General features: G+C 42.4%; 1 protein-coding gene across 4 annotated transcripts in view; it reads right to left on the reverse strand.

Annotated features, from left to right (window-relative positions):
• Window positions 1–18,703, reverse strand: part of scara3 (scavenger receptor class A, member 3) — an 81,799-nt gene that overhangs the window by 17,001 nt on the left and 46,095 nt on the right. For all 4 annotated transcript variants that reach the window (XM_073057464.1, XM_073057465.1, XM_073057466.1 and 1 more), the window contains 3 exons: window positions 16,221–16,370; window positions 10,138–10,236; window positions 4,300–5,346 (listed from right to left, as the gene is read on the reverse strand). In XM_073057464.1, coding sequence (XP_072913565.1) covers window positions 4,300–5,346; window positions 10,138–10,236; window positions 16,221–16,370 — 1,296 coding nt within the window. The remainder of the gene's footprint in view (window positions 1–4,299; window positions 5,347–10,137; window positions 10,237–16,220; window positions 16,371–18,703) is intronic.

Below are 18,703 nucleotides of genomic sequence, written 5' to 3' on the forward strand. Positions count from 1 at the left end.
TCCTCTCTTAAAAAAACTTTGAAAATCTTCCCTGTAGAGTTGAAGTCATCACAACTGTGATCAAATTTGCTTGTTCATTATGTGCCATGTCATAACAATGTCGGTGATCATGGTCTTTCCATGATCATGCTTATTCCTGGCAAATTTTTTCTACAGGAGTAGTTTGCCATTGCCTTCTTCTGGGCAGTATCTTTACAAATTGGGTGACCCCAGCCATTATCAATACTCTTCAGAGATTGTCTGCCTGGCACCAGTGGTTGCATAACCAGGACTTGTGATGTGCACCAGCTGCTCATACGACCATCCACCAGCTGCTTCACGTGACCCTGATCAGGTGGCTAAGCCGGTGCTACACCTTGCCCAAGGGTGACCTACAGGACAGCAGAGGGATGGAGCACCTTACACCTCCTTTGGCAGAGATGTATCTCCATCATCATGATCAGCGATCACTCATAGTCAAGTATTATTCTTCTCCTGGTGGTTGATCTTGTCACTCGTGAATCACAGATAGGCCTCTTCAGTCATCTCAAGACCCACAAGTCCTACTGCTGTGTTGGCAGGTGTAGGTCATTGAAGTGGTGGTGGATGTAGTTGGCTGACCCTGTCTCTCCTTACGTTGAAGCCGTTCAATCTCAGCAGCACGGCGGAGGTAATCTTCGAGCTGTGCAGTCTCCTCATAGACTGTCCTTCTCCAGCTGTCCCTATCCTGTGCTAATTTCTCCCATCCATTCAGGCTGATGTGGCACTTCCTCAGGTAGGTCGAGAACATTGTCCTTGAACCGCTTTTTCTGCCCTCCAGGTGTGCGCTTTGCATCCTTGAGTTGGTCAAACAGGAGTTGTTTAGGGAGGTGAGAGTCATGCATATAGATGATGTGGCTGACCCATTGCAATTGGTGTTGAGTCACAATTGTGGCTATGGAATTAATGTTAGCTTCTTCCAGGATGCTGGAGTTAGTATGCATGTTCTTCCAGCTAACTCTTAGAATCTTTCAGAGGCATCTTTGATGGTAAGTTTCTAAGGATTTTTTGTGCCTGCTGTATGTTGTCCACGACTCCGCACCATATAGCAAGGAGGGGAGAACTGCAGCTTTATAGATCAGAAGCTATGGAGCAGGTTGGTGCAGGACTTGGGTTTTCTTGATGCTTAGATCAAGTCCCAGGAGTTGCATGCTCTGGAAGAAGTATCCATTATGCACTGCAGATCCTCCTCAGAGTGAGCTACGATGGTGTTGTCGTCTACATATTAGAGCTCCATGATAGAAGTAGTTAACAGCTTGCTGTTTGCCTGTTAAGGTTAAAGATCCATCTGTCCTATAGAGAATCTGGACTCCTTGTGGGAACACCCTGGGCTGTGAGGTGAAGAATGGTAGCAATGAAAACAGCAAACAGATTGGGGGCAACCCGTTTGACCCTGGTCTCAACCTTAAAGGTGCAGTTTCAGAGCTGCTGTGGCTGATGACTGTTGCATACATATCATTGTGTAAGTACTGCAGGATCTCCATCCCAACACCGACTGATCCAAATAATTCCTTAAATGTTAAGCTGTATCATGAGCCCGATGTTTTGCTTTTGAGAGGACTGTAAATAGATCAGAATCTCAATTAAATCTTGTCAAACATCTGATATGAATTATATAAAAAGGAAAAAACTTGGCATTATTTTTGCAGGGCCTGTCGAGGACCAGGTGAATCAATAAATTGCCCACTGGGGCTGTTTAATAACATGTTGCGTTAACATGTTGCTGACTACCACACTATCCCAAGTGAACACAATTCCTACTCATGATTCAAAGGAAGTGGAAGTGCTTGTATGTTTATAATAATCTCTTCAGCTGAAATGTCCTGTTGGAATTTTGCCTCGTGTACAAGCCTTGTTCCAAATCCAACACAGACAGGAACAGGGAGCATTTACTGTGAGAGGCATGCTTTGAGGACAGCAGCAGGTCGACTGTCTCTTCTATAATTACTTTGCAAGTGTATGTGTGTGTGCCCATTATTTATGTACGGTGTTCAAGTTTAATTATCATTCAATCAGAACTGCACCAAGTTTCAGGGAGTCCACATCAAAGATGACCTCACCTAGTCCCTTAATATTTTCTCCCTGAACAAGAAGGCACAGCAGTGCCTCCACTTCCTAAGAAGACTGAGGAAAGCAAGGCTCCCCCTATTTCCACCATCTTAACTGTGTTGTACAGGAGCACCATTGAGAGCATTCTGACAAGTTCCAACTCCATCTGGTATGGGAGCAGTCGAGCATTGGACCCGAAGTCCCTACAGAGGACTAAGAGGATAGCTGAGAGGATCATAGGGGTCTCCCTACCATCTATCGGGACATCTATCAGGAGTGCTGTGTACTCAGGGTCCTTCAGATTATTAAAGACCCCACCCACCCATCCATCCAACATCACCTTTGACTTTCTATCACCAGGCTGGAGACTGTGATGCATTATCACAAGAACGGTCAGGATGAGAAACAGTTTCTTCCCCCAGGCCTTCGGGCATCTGAAATCCCTGCCACATCGTAATCGAAGAGTCACCAGTTAATCTGTTCCATACTTTACAATATTTAATATTAATGCACTTTAGTTTGTTATTTATGTGTGATTCATCTGTAGATTTTATCCTACCTTTATAAGTTATAGTGTGTTTTACACCCTGGTTCAGAGAAACATTGTCTTGTTTCTATATACATAATATACATGTATGTAGTTAAATGACAATAAACTTCACTTGAATTGATACATGATTACAGCCAAACAAAAGTGTTACTCCAAGGCCAAGGTGCAAAACACAGTACCAACAGTCATACACAGCACAAAGCACACAAGAAAGCAGTGTACAGTCACACAAATTATATATATAGAGCCCGGGTCCGTGAGTGACATATGCTGTAAGCTAATGGCACATGGGTGTTATCAGCAAGACACGTGCACCATCAATTTATGGAACATGTCACCCTGGAAGATTTCATGTTTTATTGTTTTACAACATTGAATCACAGTGGATCTAATTTGACATTTTTGACACTGATCAACAGAAAAAGACTCTTTCATGTCAAAGTGAAAACAGATCTCTACAAAGTGATCTGAATTAATTATAAATATAAAACACAAAATAATTGATTGCATTCAATTGTATTCACCCCCTTTAATATGACACACCAAATCAACATTGCTGCAGTCAGTTGGTTTTAGAAGACACATAATTAGTTAAGGTGTCCTAGCTATATATAAACCTGTGTGCAGTATCAAAGTGTTTCAATTGATTGTGGTAAAAATAAACCTGTTTCTTGAAGGTCCAACTACTGGTGGGTCAGTATCCTGGCAAAAACTACACCATGAAGACAAAAAAAAACTCAAAAAGATTATTGAAAAGCATAAGTCACGACATAGAAACAAGAAAATTTCCAAGTCACTGAACATCCCTTGGAGTACAGTAAAGTGAATCATCTAGAATATGGCACAGCTGTAAATCTGCCTAGAGCAAGTCGTTCTAAAAAAAATCGAGTGACCATACAAGAAAGGGACTAATGAGGGATGTCCCCTAGAAACGTATGACAACTCTGGAGGAGTTACAAGCTCCAGTGGCTGAGATGGGAGAGACTGTTTCCCGGGTGCAGCTTGTTAATGCAAATATCTAATCAGCTAATCATGAGGCAGCAACACAATGTAGAAAAGCATGCAGACATGATCAAAGCGTCCAATTGTTGCTCAGACCGAACATCAGGATGGGGGGAGGAATGTGATCGAAGTGACTTTGACTGTGGAATGATTGTTGGTGTCAGACAGGGTGGTTTTTGTATCTCAGAATCTGCTGATCTCCTGGGATTTTCACACACAGCAGTCTCGAGGTTACAGAGAATGGTGCAAAAAACATGACCAGCAGTTCTGTGGGTGAAAATGCCTTGTTAATAATGAGAGAGGTCAGAGGGGAATGGTTAGACTGGTTCAAGCTGACAGGAAGACGACAGTAACTCAAACAACCACGTGTTACAAAAGTCACAAACACAAGAGATTCTGCCGATGTAGGAAATCCAGAGCAACACACACACACAAAACACTGGAAAGACTCAACAGGTCAGGCAGCGTCTATGGAGAGGAATGAACAGTTGACGTCTCGGTCTGAGACCCTTCTTCAGGACAGTGCTGTGCAGAAGAGCACCTCTGAACGCACAATACATTTAACCTTGCACACAGGACCACGAACATACATTCAGTGACCAGTCAGAAGGTCCCTAATAACGCGGCAACTCAGTGTAAGTTCCTCTACTTTCTGTAAGAGTAGGTAAAAAGCTGCTCACCTCTTAGAATGGTGAAGTTTTTAATCGCTTCTCCGTGTTGTGTATCAATGATTTTCATTTCTTCCATCACAGTGCCAAGCTTGCTTATCTCTTTGCTCAGTGATGCACTCAACAGGTTATAGCGTTGCCTTAGCATATTGGTGGTGCCCTGAATAATGGCCAGAGAAAGGTTGAGGTGATAGATGTCCTCTGAATGTGACCCAAGCCCACTGGAACAGGATGCCCTCACGTCACTGATGTATCTGATCATACTGTGTACATGGTTGTTAGTGGCGTTGATGTTGGCTAATATGGTGTTGATTTCAGTTTCATGAGAAACCATCCGCCCCATGATCGTTTCAAACCTCTCAGCTGTCCTATTTTCATAGTACCTTGCGTGGTAAAGGATGTCCTGAATATTCTCTTCATGGTCGTCAAGGTAGCTAGATATATTCTCAAACTGCTCATGTGCAGAGAGCAGCTGCAAGCTCAAGTCGTGCATGAACTCAGAGTTCTGTGAGATGCTTTGGAGTGTGATGATCAGGGTATTCTGAACACTCTTCACCATGTCGTTCATCTTGCTCACTGCAGCCCGTAAAACTCCAAATACTTTGGAAGAGTTCTGCCAGTCTGTCACTATCTTCTGTATTATTAAGGTTTCCTCATTGGTTTTTCTTTGAATTTCCTCAAGCCACAAAGAATTCTGGTTGGTGGTGAAGTTAATATGTTGTACTCCAATCCTTATTTTGTACTGGTCCTGCGACAGTCTGCTCATTAACCCATTAAGTTCCTGCACAAGTGTTTGGATGCCATTTACCCTCACTGTAAATCGTTCCATAGTTCGGTTGATCTGTTCAATAGACGAGGAGTAATAAGTAACCTCTTTTGTGATTCTGCGGTGGTCGGAGGACAGCGTCCGATGATTTTGCACGGTCTCGTCCAGCACCGGCTCTTGGGCCAGAAGTAGTTGCTGTATCTGCTCAAACTCCTTCTGCAAGTCGACAACTTCTTGAGCAAAAAGAGAGGCTTCGTGGCATGAGGAACAGTTGTGGCTGATGGATTTTTGATCTGGGAATAAGAAGAGATGATTTAAAAAATAAAGTATTTTATTTATTTTTTAGTTATTGTAGAAACACAGCATGGTAATAGATGCTTCAGTCTCAAAGAGCCGACTTGGCCCATTTACACCCATGTAACTAATGATTTACTAGCCCTTACATCCCTGGAATGTGAGAGGAAATCAGATCACCTGGGGAAACTCACACAGCTACTTGTAGACAGAACCTAGAACCTAGAACAGTACAGCACAGTCTAGGCTCTTCAGCTCATGATATCGTGCCAACCTTTTAATCTACTTTAAGATTAATCTAACCCTTCCCTTCTCCATTTTTCTATCATCCATATGCTTAGCTAAGTTTCTTAAATGCCCCTAATGTATCTGTGGGTGATAGGGTGGAGCTATATCTCTACCAAAAGGAATGTAAGGCGCTTATTCCCTCCAGTACCCTTAGGCAAGGTGTAGTGCTGGTTATGCGACCACTGACGCCAGGCAGGCAATCTCTCAAGAGTATTGATAACGGCTGGGATCACCCATCTTGTAAAGACACTGCCCAGAAGACAATGGCAAACTTCTTCTGAAAAAAAAATTTGCCAAGAACGATTATGGTCATGGAAAGACCATGATCATCCGTGTCATACAACATGGCACAAAATGAACAAGCAAACGTATCTGCCTCTACCACCACCTCTGGCAGAACTTTCCACACACCCACTGCCCTCCATGAAAAGAACTTAACTCTGACACTCTCCCAATAACCTTAAAATTATGCCCCTTCGTATTAGCCAATTCCACCCTGGGAAAAAGTCTCTGGCTCTTTCTATGTCTCTTACCATCTCGTACACCTTTATCAAGTCACCTCTCATTGTCCTTCACTGCAGAGAAAAAAGCCCTAGTTTATTCAACTTATCCTCATCAGACATGCTCTCTAATCAAGGTAACATTGTTTCATTTTAATAATTAATAATAACATTTGTTTTATTAATTTCCCAGCTTTGTGGTTTCAGAATTTGACTTTCTGCATCTCCTGATGCTTATAGTTCATAGTGCAGATGAAATCAATAACTACCTATCGTATGTAAGACCCTTTATAGTAACATAGCTAAGGCACAGACTGACACAGCAGTCAGTGCTGTTGTCCTACATCTCCAGGAACCAGGGTTCGATTCTGACCATTGTGCAAATTCATTTCTTTTGGGAAGCATGCTTTCACTATTACCACAAATTAGCCAAAGTTAACCTACTGCAGGAACATGAAATGAGACTTTTGTCATAAACCCAGAGATTCTGCAGATACTGGAAATCCAGAGCAACACACACAAAACGCTGGAGGAACTCAGCAGGTCGGGCAGCACCAATGGAGAAAAACAATCAGCCAGCAATTTTGAGCCAAGACCCTTCATCAGAACTAGAACAGAAGGGGGAAGAGGTCAGAATAAGGTTGTTTCTAACCTCTGACGCTGTCTATGTGGAGTCTGCTTGCGATTAAGTGGATTTTCTCTGGGTGATCTAGTTTCCTCCTGCATGTACTAATAGGTTAATTGGCTGCCCTAAATGACCCTTCGTATAGATACGTGAACCAAGAAGCGCAAGGAAGTTGAGCCCGTGAGGGGAATGGATTTGTTGGGAGCAGGTCAGAATCCAATGAACTGAATAACACGTAACCTCTTTAGCGATTCCACAGTTGGCAGATGATACTCGGATGTCAGGTATTACTTGGAGTAAACTGTTCAGTTTTGGTCACCTCATTACAGGAAGAATTTAGCTTTAGAATGAGTGCAGAGGTGTCTTACCAGGATGCTGTGTGGAGAAGACTACATGTCTTATGATGATAGGTTGAGTGAACCAGGGCTTCTTTCTTTGCTGAGAAGGACGATGAGAGGTGATTTGATAGAGGTGTACAAGATGATAAAGCATAAATTGAGTGGACAGCTAGAGACTTTTTCCCAGTTGAGGAGCATCATTTTAAGATGACTGTTGGAAAGAATAGGCGGGAATAGGCAGAATGATTCCAGAATAGATTCTTCCCCTCTGCCATCAGGTTTCTGAATGGACATTCAACCCATGAACATCTCTGTCTGGTATGGGGTGGGGAGGGGGGGGGGGTGTGGCACTGCACAAATCAAAAGTTATGAACTTAGTCAGTTCCATCATGGGCACTAGCCTCCTCTGCAGTCAGGACATCTTCAAGGATCAATGCCTCAAAAAGGAAGCATCCATCATTAAAGAGTTCCAACTCCCAGGACATGGCCTGTTCTCATTGCTGCCATCAGGGTGGAGGTACAGGAGCCTGAAGACACATGCTCAATGAATCAGGAATAGCTTCTTTCCCTTTGTCATCAGATTTCTGAACGGACATTGAAACCTTGAACACGACCTCATTACTTCTTTTTTTTCTGTTTTTGCACTACTTATTTAAGTTAACATTTAAAAAGAAATATATATTGCTGTAATTCACAGTTTTTATTATTATGAATTGCAATGTACTGCTGCCACGTAACAACAAATGTCACTGTACATGCTGGTGATATGAAGACCATAAAATCATAAGATATAGGAGAAGAATTCTGCTCTGCCATTTTATCATAGGTGATACATTTTCCTTCTCTGCCTCAATCTCCTGTCTTCTCACCGTAACCGTTCACACCCTGTCCAATCAATAATCTATCAACCTCCGCCATAAATATTCTTAGAGACTTGGCATTCCCAGGTACCTGTGGCAACAAACTCCACAGATTCACCACTCTCTGGCTAAAGAAATTCCTCCTCATCTCTGTTCTTAAAGGACGCCCCTCTATTCTGAGGTCTTAGACTCTCATACCATAGGAAACATACTCTCCATATCATTTCATCATTCAATAGGTTTCAATGAGGTCACCCCTCATTCTTCTGACTTCCAGTGAATACAGGCCTAGAGCCATCAAATGATCTTCATATGACAAGCTATTCAATCTCGGAATCATTTTTATGGACCTCATTTGAACCCTCTCCAATGTCAGCACATAGGCAAGGGGACCAAGGGGCCCAAAACTGCTCATAATACTCCAAGTGAGACTTCACCAGTACTTTATAAAGCTTCAACATTATATCATTGCTTTTATATTCTAGTCCCTTTGAAATGAGTACTAACATTGCATTTGCCTTCCTGACCACCAAATCAACCTTCAAAGTAACCTTTAGGAATCCTGCACAAAGACTCTCAAGTCCCTTTGCACCTCAGATTTTTGAATTTTCTCTCCATTTAGAAAATAGTCAACCCTCTCATTTCTTCTACCAAAGTGCATGACCATACACTTCTCGACACTGTATTCCATCGGCCATTTCTTTGACCATTCTCTTAATCTGTCTAGTCCTTCTGTAGTCTCTCTACTTCCTCAAATCTACCTGCCCCTCCAACTATCTTCATATCATCCACAAAGTTTGTTAAACCTGATTTTGATTCCGATTCTGATGTAAATTTTATACACAGAGAGTGGTGAGTGCATGGAATGTACTGCCAGCGGTGGTGGAAGAGATAGGGGCATTTAAAAGACTCTTAGATAGGCATGTAGATGAGATGAGAGAAAACTGAAGTGCTCTGTGAATTGGTAGGGTTAGACTGATATTAGAGTAGGTTAAAAGGTCGGCACAACGTTGTTCAATAATATCAGATGATTCTGGACAGACTCATCCATAACTTTTTCTTTATAAGTTCCAGATAATTTTATAGACAATAGACAATAGGTGCAGGAGTAGGCCATTCGGCCCTTCTAGCCAGCACTGCCATTCACTGTGATCATGGCTGATCATACACAATCAGTACCCCGTTCCTGCCCTCTTCCCATATCCCTTGACCCCGCTATCTATAAGAGCTCTATCTAACTCTCAGAGCTTTATCTAACTCTCATACTCTCTTTTTTCCCATACGCTGAAGAAAATTCTGTTCAATTCCCTTCCAAGCCTTCTACAATTAGTTAAAATCACTGTCACCTGGTTTTTGTCTCCTCTCTGAAAGACAGTGCCTCTCAAAGTCCAACCCTATATCCTTGTCACGAGAGGTGGAAACAGTTAAGGCCGGCCAAGCTGATCAATCCCCTGTACAGCGGATACAATGGACTGCAGAAGCGTTGATGAGCTCCCACCAGACCACCGACTTCAGGGGATGATGGAGGTCACCGATGGCCTATGCTCCTCTGGGAGCTGAGGGCTCAAGTAAGTAAGTTTGAAAGAGTTCAAAACCATTAAATGTGAACTCAGTTACAAAACCATTTTTCTGAAACATTCCTGTGTGACAACTGTTCCTGTGCTCTGTTGTGATAAATAAATGAAATCTAAGAACTTCTAAGAGGGTAATGTCAGCCACTTCCAAATTTACAATAATAAAGATTGCCAAAAAGTAAACAAGATTGTCAAATCAAATTAGTGATAAATCTGATACCAAGGGAGTCAAAATCTAGTAATTTGCCACCACTTCTTTTCAAATAGTCTTGCAAAGGTTAAGTATTTCACAGACAGATAAATACATATGTTGGTTTTATTCCCACATTTAATTCGCATGAAATGTACATTCAAGTGGGCTCAGCAATGGATTATTTCTCCTCATCACTCAAAGAGGCTTCACCTGCTCCTTTGAAGTGGCTCAACAACCTAATAATCTCATTCAAAATTGGTGCCAGCTGTTCAGGGGAAGTGACAACCACCACATTCTCAGCACAATCAGAGTCAATTTATCTAATTTTGCAGTGAACGATTTTGTTAAATTTTCTTACTTTACCGTTCTACATGATGGGTGTTATTTGCAAGCTGGCTGCAGCATTACTCACCCAGTTCTTTAATGTTCATCTGTACAGAGCTAATCTTTGTCTCGTAAAATGATTGGGCCGCATTGATATCTTCGGTTATGGAGTCAACCCTTCTGAACACTATAACAAGACAATCAATAGCTTACTTGTTCAAATGTCATACACATTAAATAAAACAAGTGGCTTTAATAGATAGAACATAGTACAGTACAGTACAGGACTTTCAAGCCCATGACGCTGACCGTTTAACATACTATACAATAAATCTAATAATGCCCTCAAACATAGCCTCTTAAATGTCCTTAATGTATCTAACTCTACCTCTACCCTGGCAATGTATTCTACACATACACCTCTGACACCACCCTATACTTTCTTTGAAACACTTTAAAGTTATGCTCTCTCACATTAGCTATTTCTGCCCTGGGGAAAAGGTCTCTGACTCAATCAATGTGTCTTATCATCTTGTGCAAAGTCACCTCTTATCCTCCTTCACTCCAAAGAGAAAAGCTCGAGCTCAGGCAGCCTATCCTCATAAGATGTGCTCTCTAATCCAGGCAGCAACCTGGTGAATCTCCTCTGTACTTCTGCTAAATCTTCCACATCCTTCCTATAGTGAGGAGACCAGAACTGAACACAATCTTCCAAATGTGGCCTAACTAGGGTTTTATGGAAGTGCAACTTTACCTTCTGGCTCTTGAACTCAATCCCCGACCAATGAAGCTCAACATGCCATATGCCTTCTTAAACATAATTGATTTCTCTTGGTAATCTATTCTATTGATGGCTGGACTGTAATATAACAAGCTAAGAAGTTTCAGACAACACACACAAAATGCTGGTGGAATGCAGCAGGCCAGGCAGCATCTATAGGAAGAAGCGCTGTCGACGTTTCAGGCCGAGACCCTTCGTCAGGACCCACAAAGGGTCTCGGCCCAAAACATCGACAGTGCTTCTTCCTATAGATGCTGCCTGGCCTGCTGTGTTCCACCAGCACTTTGTGTGTGTTGCTTGAATTTCCAGCATCTGCAGATTTCCTCGTGTTTGCTTAAGAAATTTCAGATGTGTTTTTGTAGCTGAAGGAATCGTGAGAAGTGTTGAGATACACTCATCACAATATCCAAAGCTGAACTAATTCTTTCATCAGTACAGGCCCAGACTGGGGAAGGGACAAGGGAAACATATGCTAATTTCAGAGATTTGAATTAATAAATCAAATTCAATGCTTCTGGTGATTTTGTGGCTTAATAGAGCTGATAACGATAAGACAACACCTAATCCGATGGATGGGGCAGGTCACCCGGGTGTGCAACTCGTGTCTCCCCAAATGGATCCTTCACTCCCAGTTGAAGGAAGGTCAGTGAGCCCCTGGTGGGCGAAGGAAACGCTTCAAAATCATCAAAATCAGCCTGAAGAAATTCAATATTACAGCTAAAATCTGGGAAGACACTGGCGCCTCCTTTGCTTGCATTAATGGAAACAGCTCTATTTCCATCTTTAACATCTCTATTTTTCCCTTTCAAGACCCTGACCTGGAGTTACACGCTGACTACGGTTCTTTGCGGGAATGGGACCCGCTCTCGGGGTTCCATGATCGGCCGTTGTTGTTCGGCATGCCAAAGACTCGGCCTGAGAGTCCGGCTCAGATTCGGATGGGTAGGATCTCGGGGCTCTGGAGGTGGGCAGATCGAGGGTCGGTGTCACAACAGGAGTCCCATGTGTCGTCGAGGGAGTCGGGTTATCTGCAACTATCTGCCTGGAGATCCGGGATCTTTGCAATCTTCAGGCACAGAGCTCGAAAAAAGCGACGTAACTGACTTTTAACATCTTAAACCAGTGAGTTGTTTGTTATGGCTCCCCGTTTGCTGGGAAAATGGAGATATCTCTTCCTCCCTAATTAGGGAGAGAGAGAGAGCTTGTGGTATGTCAAATACTGGGTGAAACACAAAGTCTTTGGGGTAACTGCAAGTCTGTGTTTTTGCTATTGCTTTGCTTACGATTGAGAGCTAGGTGGTGGTGTCAGTGCTTTTTTTTGCCAGTGGGGGGGGAATTGGTGCTCAGTGCCACTTACACATGAGAGGGGGGAACTGTGGAGGGGACTTTGGGGTCTAACATTTAACTGTCATTCATTCTTTGGGGCATTCCTCTGTTTACATGGATGGTTGCGAAGAAAAAGCATTTCAGGATGTATATTGTATACATTTTTCTGACAGTAAATTGTACCTTTGAACCTTGCACTCAATAGATACACCCGGAGGAAAACTGTTCAAGAGGGAGCTGTGCTATATGAGAGAGATCTCCACTGTGCTTCAGAGAACAAGCTGAAAGGAGAGACTGAACAACCAAATGACCTGACCACGAACCACAGGCACCATTTCCTCGTGCCCACAATGCACCAGAATATGTGAATCCTGGATCAGATTCTACAGGACCCACCAATAGACAACCTCTTAGGAGGACATCATTCTCGGCTCTCACGACCAGACTATGTAACAGTTTCTTCCTCCAAGCTATCAGACTCCTCAATACCCAGAGCCTGGACTGACACCTTACTGCCCTATTGTCCTGTTTATTATTTATTGTAATGCCTGCACTGTTTTGTGCACTTTATGCAGTCCTGGGTAGGTCTGTAGTCTAGTGTAGTTTTTTTTCTGTGTTGTTTTTTATGTAGTTCAGTCTCGTTTTTGTACTGTGTCATGTAACACCATGGTCCTGAAAAAGTGTTGTCTTGCTTTTACTATGTACTGTACCAGCAGTTATGGTTGAAATGACAATAAAAGTGACTTGACTTAAGTGATCACACTATGAAAGTTGATAAATGGATTGATTAAAAAATACATTAATAGTAATTACTGATTTAAAAAATCAGAACAAATACCTAAGAATGCAACGACCTGGTAAAATTCAGCTCTTTACTGCATGGCATACTTGAAAGGGTTATATTGTTATGGAACCTCCAGTTCATTAACTGTGACAAATAGGAATTGAGTGAACTTCCATCTGTCAGTGGAAGAGAAGTGATTTTACAAACTTCCTTTGAAATGTTGCCTAATCTAATCATCTTACAAATTATCCCCAAACTTCCTCTGCTGGTGCTGTGGGACTCCACAAATTGTGTTCTCAAAACTTGCTGCTTATTTATTAATTGTTATCCTTTTCTTGTATTTGCACAGGTTGTTCCCGTCTGCACCTTGGTTGTCCGTCTCTGTTGTGAGTGGTTTTTCATTAATTTGATTGTGTTTCTTTGTATTAACTGTGAAAGACCACAAGAAAGTGAATTTCAGGGTTGTATATTGTGTACTTTGATAATAACTTTGCTTTGAGGTAATTACGTTTGCATTAACTGTTCCTTTTCTCGATAAATGGAAATGCTGAAGCTCAAGCTGTTGATAGAATATTCTGTTGTGCAGCTTTTCCTGATAAAACTGCTCCATCTGTATTTCTACAGTAATTTCAGTTCAAAGTAAATTTAATTATCAGAGTACATGTTGTCACCACATACAACCCTGAGATTCTTTTTCTTGTGGGCATACTCAGCAAATCTATAGAGTAGTAACTATAACAGGATCAATGAAAGATCAAAGAGAGTGTAGAAATCAACAAACTGTGCAAATGCAAATATAAATAAATAGCAATAAATATCGAGAACATGAGATAATGAGATAAAGAGTCCTTAAAGTGAGATCATTGGCTGTGGGAACATCTCAGGAGGCTGCAGTTGTGAGGTAGTAGCTGTACTTGAACCTGGTGGTGTGAGTCCTGAGGCTCCTGTACCTTCTTCCTTGACCATACTTAGTACATTTAAACAGAAGAAGTGCTACACCTAGCCCTACACCTCCTCCCTTACTAGCATTCAGGGTCAGAAACAGTCCTTCCAGATGAGGCAACACTTCAACTGTGAGTTTGTCAGGGTCATCTACTGTATCCAATGCTCCTGGTGTGGCCTCCTGTTCGTTTGTGAGACCTGACCTAGATTAGGAGACGGCTTTGTCTTTCTGTCCACAACAAGCAGGATTTCCCAGTGGTCAACAATTTCAATTCCACTTCCCATTCCCATTCCAACATGTCAGTCCATGACCTCCTCTACTGCCATGATGAGACCATTCACAGCAATACCTCATATTCCCTCCAGGTAGCCTCCAAACTGATGACATCAACATCAATTCCTTAACTTCCAGTCATTCCTTCCTGCTACCCCTCCTCTCTTTTTCCATTCCACATCTGCCTCCCCTCCTACCCCTTTTCTTCTCCTCACCTGTCTATCACCTCCGTATGGTGTCCCTCCTCCTACCCTTTCTCCTGTAGACCACATTCCTGCCCTTCTTCTTCAGCCCATTACCTTTTCCACCTATCCCCTCCCAGCTGCTCAATCACCCATCCCCCATCCACCTATCTGCCCCCTCACCAGGTTTCACCTATCACCTTTTAGCTTGCACTCTTTCCCCTCCCCCACCTTCTTATTCTTGCTTCTTCCTCTTGCTTTCCAGACTTGATGAAGGTTGTTGGCCCAAAATGACAACTCTTTATTCCTCTCCATAGATGCTGCTTGACCTGCTGAGTTCTTCCAGTATTTTATAAGGCCATAATACCATAAGATATAGGAGTAGAATTAGATCATTTGGCCCACTGAGTCTGCTCTACCACTTCATCATTGCTGATCCAGTTTTCCTTTCACCCCAATCTCCTGCCTTCTCCCCGAATCCCTTCATGCCCTGACCAATCAAGAATTGATCAGCCTCTGCCTTAAATATGCATAAAGACTTGGCCTCCACAGCTGCTTGTGGCAAAGAATTCCATAGATTTACCACTCTCTGGCTAGAGAAATTCCTTCTTATCTCTGTTCAAAAAGAACACCCCTCTATTCTGAGGCTGTATCAAGGCCTTTCGATGGATTTCAATGAGGACATCTCTCATCCTCCTGAATTTTAGTGAATACAGGCCCTGAGCCATCAACTGCTCTTCATATGACAAGCCGTTCAAACCTGGAATCACTTTCATGAACCTCCTTTGAACCCTCTCCAGTTTCAGCACATCCTTTCTAAGATAAGGGGCCCAAACTGCTCACAACACTCCAAGTGAAGCCTCACCAGTGCTTTATAAAGTTTCATCTTTACGTTTATATTCTAGTCCTCTTGAAATGAATACTAACTTTGCTTTTGCCTTCCTCACCACGGACTCAGCCTGCGAAGTAACCTTTAGGGAATCCTGCACAAGGACTCCCGAGTTCCTTTGCATCTCAGTCTTTCATATTTTCTCTCCATTTAGAAAATAGTCAACCCTTTCATTTCTTCTACCAAAGTACATGACCATACAGTTGCTGACCCTGTACTGCACCTGCCATTCTTTGCCCATTCTCCTAATCTGTCTAAGTCCTTCTGTAGCCTCTCTATTTCCTCAAAACTACCTGCCCCTCCACCTGTCTTCATATCATCTGCAAACTTTGCAACAAAGCCATCAATTCCATCATCCAAATTATTAACAATAATGTAAAAAGAATCGGTCCCAACACAGACCCCTGTGGAACACCACTAATCACAGTCAGCCAGACAGGAAAGACTCCCTTTATTCCCACCTTTTGCTTCCTGCCCATCAGCCACTGCTTTATCCATGCTAGAACCTTTTCTGTAAAACAATGGACTCGTAGGTTAAGCAGCCTCAAGTGTGGGACCTTGTCAAAATCCAAGTGCACAACATCAACTGATTCTCCTTTGTCTATCCTGCTTGTTATTTCTTTAAAGAATTCCAACAGATTTATCAGGCAAGCTTTTCCCTTGAGGGAACTATACTGACTCAGACCTATTTTATCATGTGCCTCCAAGTACCCTGAGACCTTATCGTTAATAATTGACTCCAACATCTTCCCGACCACTGAGATCAGACTAACTGGCCTATAATTTATTTTCTTCTGCCTCTCTCCCTTCTTGAAGAGTGGAGTGACATTTGTAATCACATTTTGTGTCTGTTGCTCTTAATTGTATCCTGCACCCCTGGCGTTGATGCACGCCTTCCTCAGGAGCTATTGTCTGTCCATTCATGCAGTTACGATCAGTGTATTAGATCAATAAAACATTCTGAAATGGGTCTAAATAACAAATTCAACTTACCTACAGATGCCAAGACAGCAACTGCTATGATGAGACAACTAAAAAATATGTACAGCACTTTGACAGCCACACTTAGTGAGCATGGAGCCTGGCACCTGCAACAGCCAGGTCTTGTAGTCCTCTCTGCTTCATTAGAAAACAAAACTGTATCTGCAAGTTGAGTGAGAAATATGTCCACGTATTATTAAAATCACATCATTTGTACTCAGCGTATCTACTTCTTGTAAATTGTTGTATTAGATTTTGCAACTTGCTTGTTTAAAAGAAATTTTGTATGAATTGGCTGACACGTTTCTCACATGATGCCCCTTAAAAGAATATCCATGAGACTGCACAGTATTCGAACAGATCCTGAAACAACTTTAAAGTCACCATACATATGGTATAAGCAGTTTTCCTAGTTACCGTACTGTGTTCTGGCCATTTGAATGACTAAAATTTGCCCTTAGAGTATTCACAAAACACTTGGGAGCTTTTGTGTGGAAGAGAGAGGTATGGAGGGCTATGGACCTCTATGGCAGGTAGATGGGACCAGACTGAAACCAGGCTGGCATGGAGTAGATGGGTTGAAGGGCCTGTGTCTGTGCTGTAGTGCTCTATGATCTATGTTTACCCAAAATTTGCCTTTATACTCCTCACAAATCACCACCCAAAACTTTGAGATATGGAATAAAATGCACTCTCATAGAATTTATGCAAAAAAGATGTAAATACACCAATGCAAAATCTACTTTCTGATGTGTCACTAATCTTAGCTTTGTTGAAAACTGGTTTCTCTGCAAGTTGTAATAATCACAATCTCTCATATTATGAGTAAGTCCAAAATTTATCATGCTTTATGTTTGTAGTGTGGTCAATGGAAGCATCGTGAGACTATTGGCACTGAAATGTGTGCCAACACTTGCAGGCGGTCCCCAGCACGTCCTTGGGTGAGGTTTGTTGTAATGCAAATTATACATTTCACCTTATGTTTTGATGTGCAGATGAAAAATACATCTGAATCTGGTTAGAGTTTGAGTGGTCAATATCAACCAAACCCCTGAGCTGCAAATGTATGTGAACATGAGGATGCGAGTTCTAAAACTGATGCAAATGAGCTCCATTTTTGGACGTATCTGCAAGTCCCAAAGTTCCTTCAACTGTTCTACTGTACGAAATGTGGGCTTTATTTATTTACTGAGACACTGCATGGAATAGGCCCTTCTGGACCTTCGAGCCACACTGTCCAGCAACTCCCGATTTAATCCTAGACTAATCACAGGACAATTTACAATGACCGATTAACCTACTAACTGGTACGTCCTTGGTCTGTGGGAGGACAGCGGTGCACCCGGAGGAAACTCACATGGTCACAGGGAGAACGTACAACTTCATACAGGCAGCTGTGGGAATCGAACCAGGCTCAATGGTCCTGTAAAGCGTTGTGCTAACTACTACAGTACCGTACTGCCTCACGATGTGGAAGTTCTGAAATTTCTCTGAATGTATCCCAACACTCAGCATAAACTCAAGCACTGGATTTTCCAGGGGCTCAAGTCCTATAATTACATGGAACAGTACAACACTAGACAGGCCATTCAGCCCACAATGTTGTGTTAACCTTGATAACAATTTCCACCAAGTGTCTCCTCCTACGCATTATCCGCATCCCTCTGTTTTCATGTGTCTAAATACCTTTTAAACTGTACCATTTGTTCATAATGTGCCATGTTGTATGATGTGTGCGATCATGGTCTTTCCATGACCATGACTGTTCTTGACAGATTTTGATCTTGACAGAAGTGCTTTGCCATTGCCTTCATCTGGGCAGTGTCTTTACAAGCCGGGTAACCCCAGCCATTATCAATACTCTTCACAGATTGCCTGGTGTCAGTGGTCACATAACCAGGCTAGCGGAGGGAAGGAGTGCCTTACACATCCTTTGCAAGAGATGCATCTCCACCCTGCCACCCAAGGCTCTACCAAGCTGCCTAATTTCGCTGCTACCCCAGTAAAAATCTTGCCACTCACGTTGCCTTTAAGCTTCACCCCTATAACCTCAAATGCATGTTCTCTGGTGTTTATCATTTTACCCTAGCAAAAAAATTCTGCCCTATCTACTCGATTTATGCCTCTCATAACTTATTAAAAAACTCTATCAGGTTTTCTCTCAGCCTCCAGATCTTTAGGAAATAAAAGAGAAAAAGCCGAACCCTCATTTTCCAGTCCTGATGAAGGATCTCAGCCCAAAACATCATCTCTTTATTCAGTTCCATAGATGCTGCCAGACCTGCTGAGTTCCTTCAGCATTTTCTGTGCGTGCTCTGGATTTCCAGCATCTGCAGAATCTCCTGTGTTTACCACTCATTTGCACAGTCTGTTGAATGGGGATTTGAATTTGCAACCTCCTGTATCAAGCCAAGTTTGATTCTATTTCCTTTTACTAAAAGGAAATACCACATTTCCTCCAGATAATTTTCCTCCCACACAACATTTGCAACCAA

The sequence above is a fragment of the Hemitrygon akajei genome, chromosome 9 (genome assembly GCF_048418815.1).
Source record: "Hemitrygon akajei chromosome 9, sHemAka1.3, whole genome shotgun sequence".
NCBI classification, from domain to species: Eukaryota; Metazoa; Chordata; class Chondrichthyes; order Myliobatiformes; family Dasyatidae; genus Hemitrygon; species Hemitrygon akajei.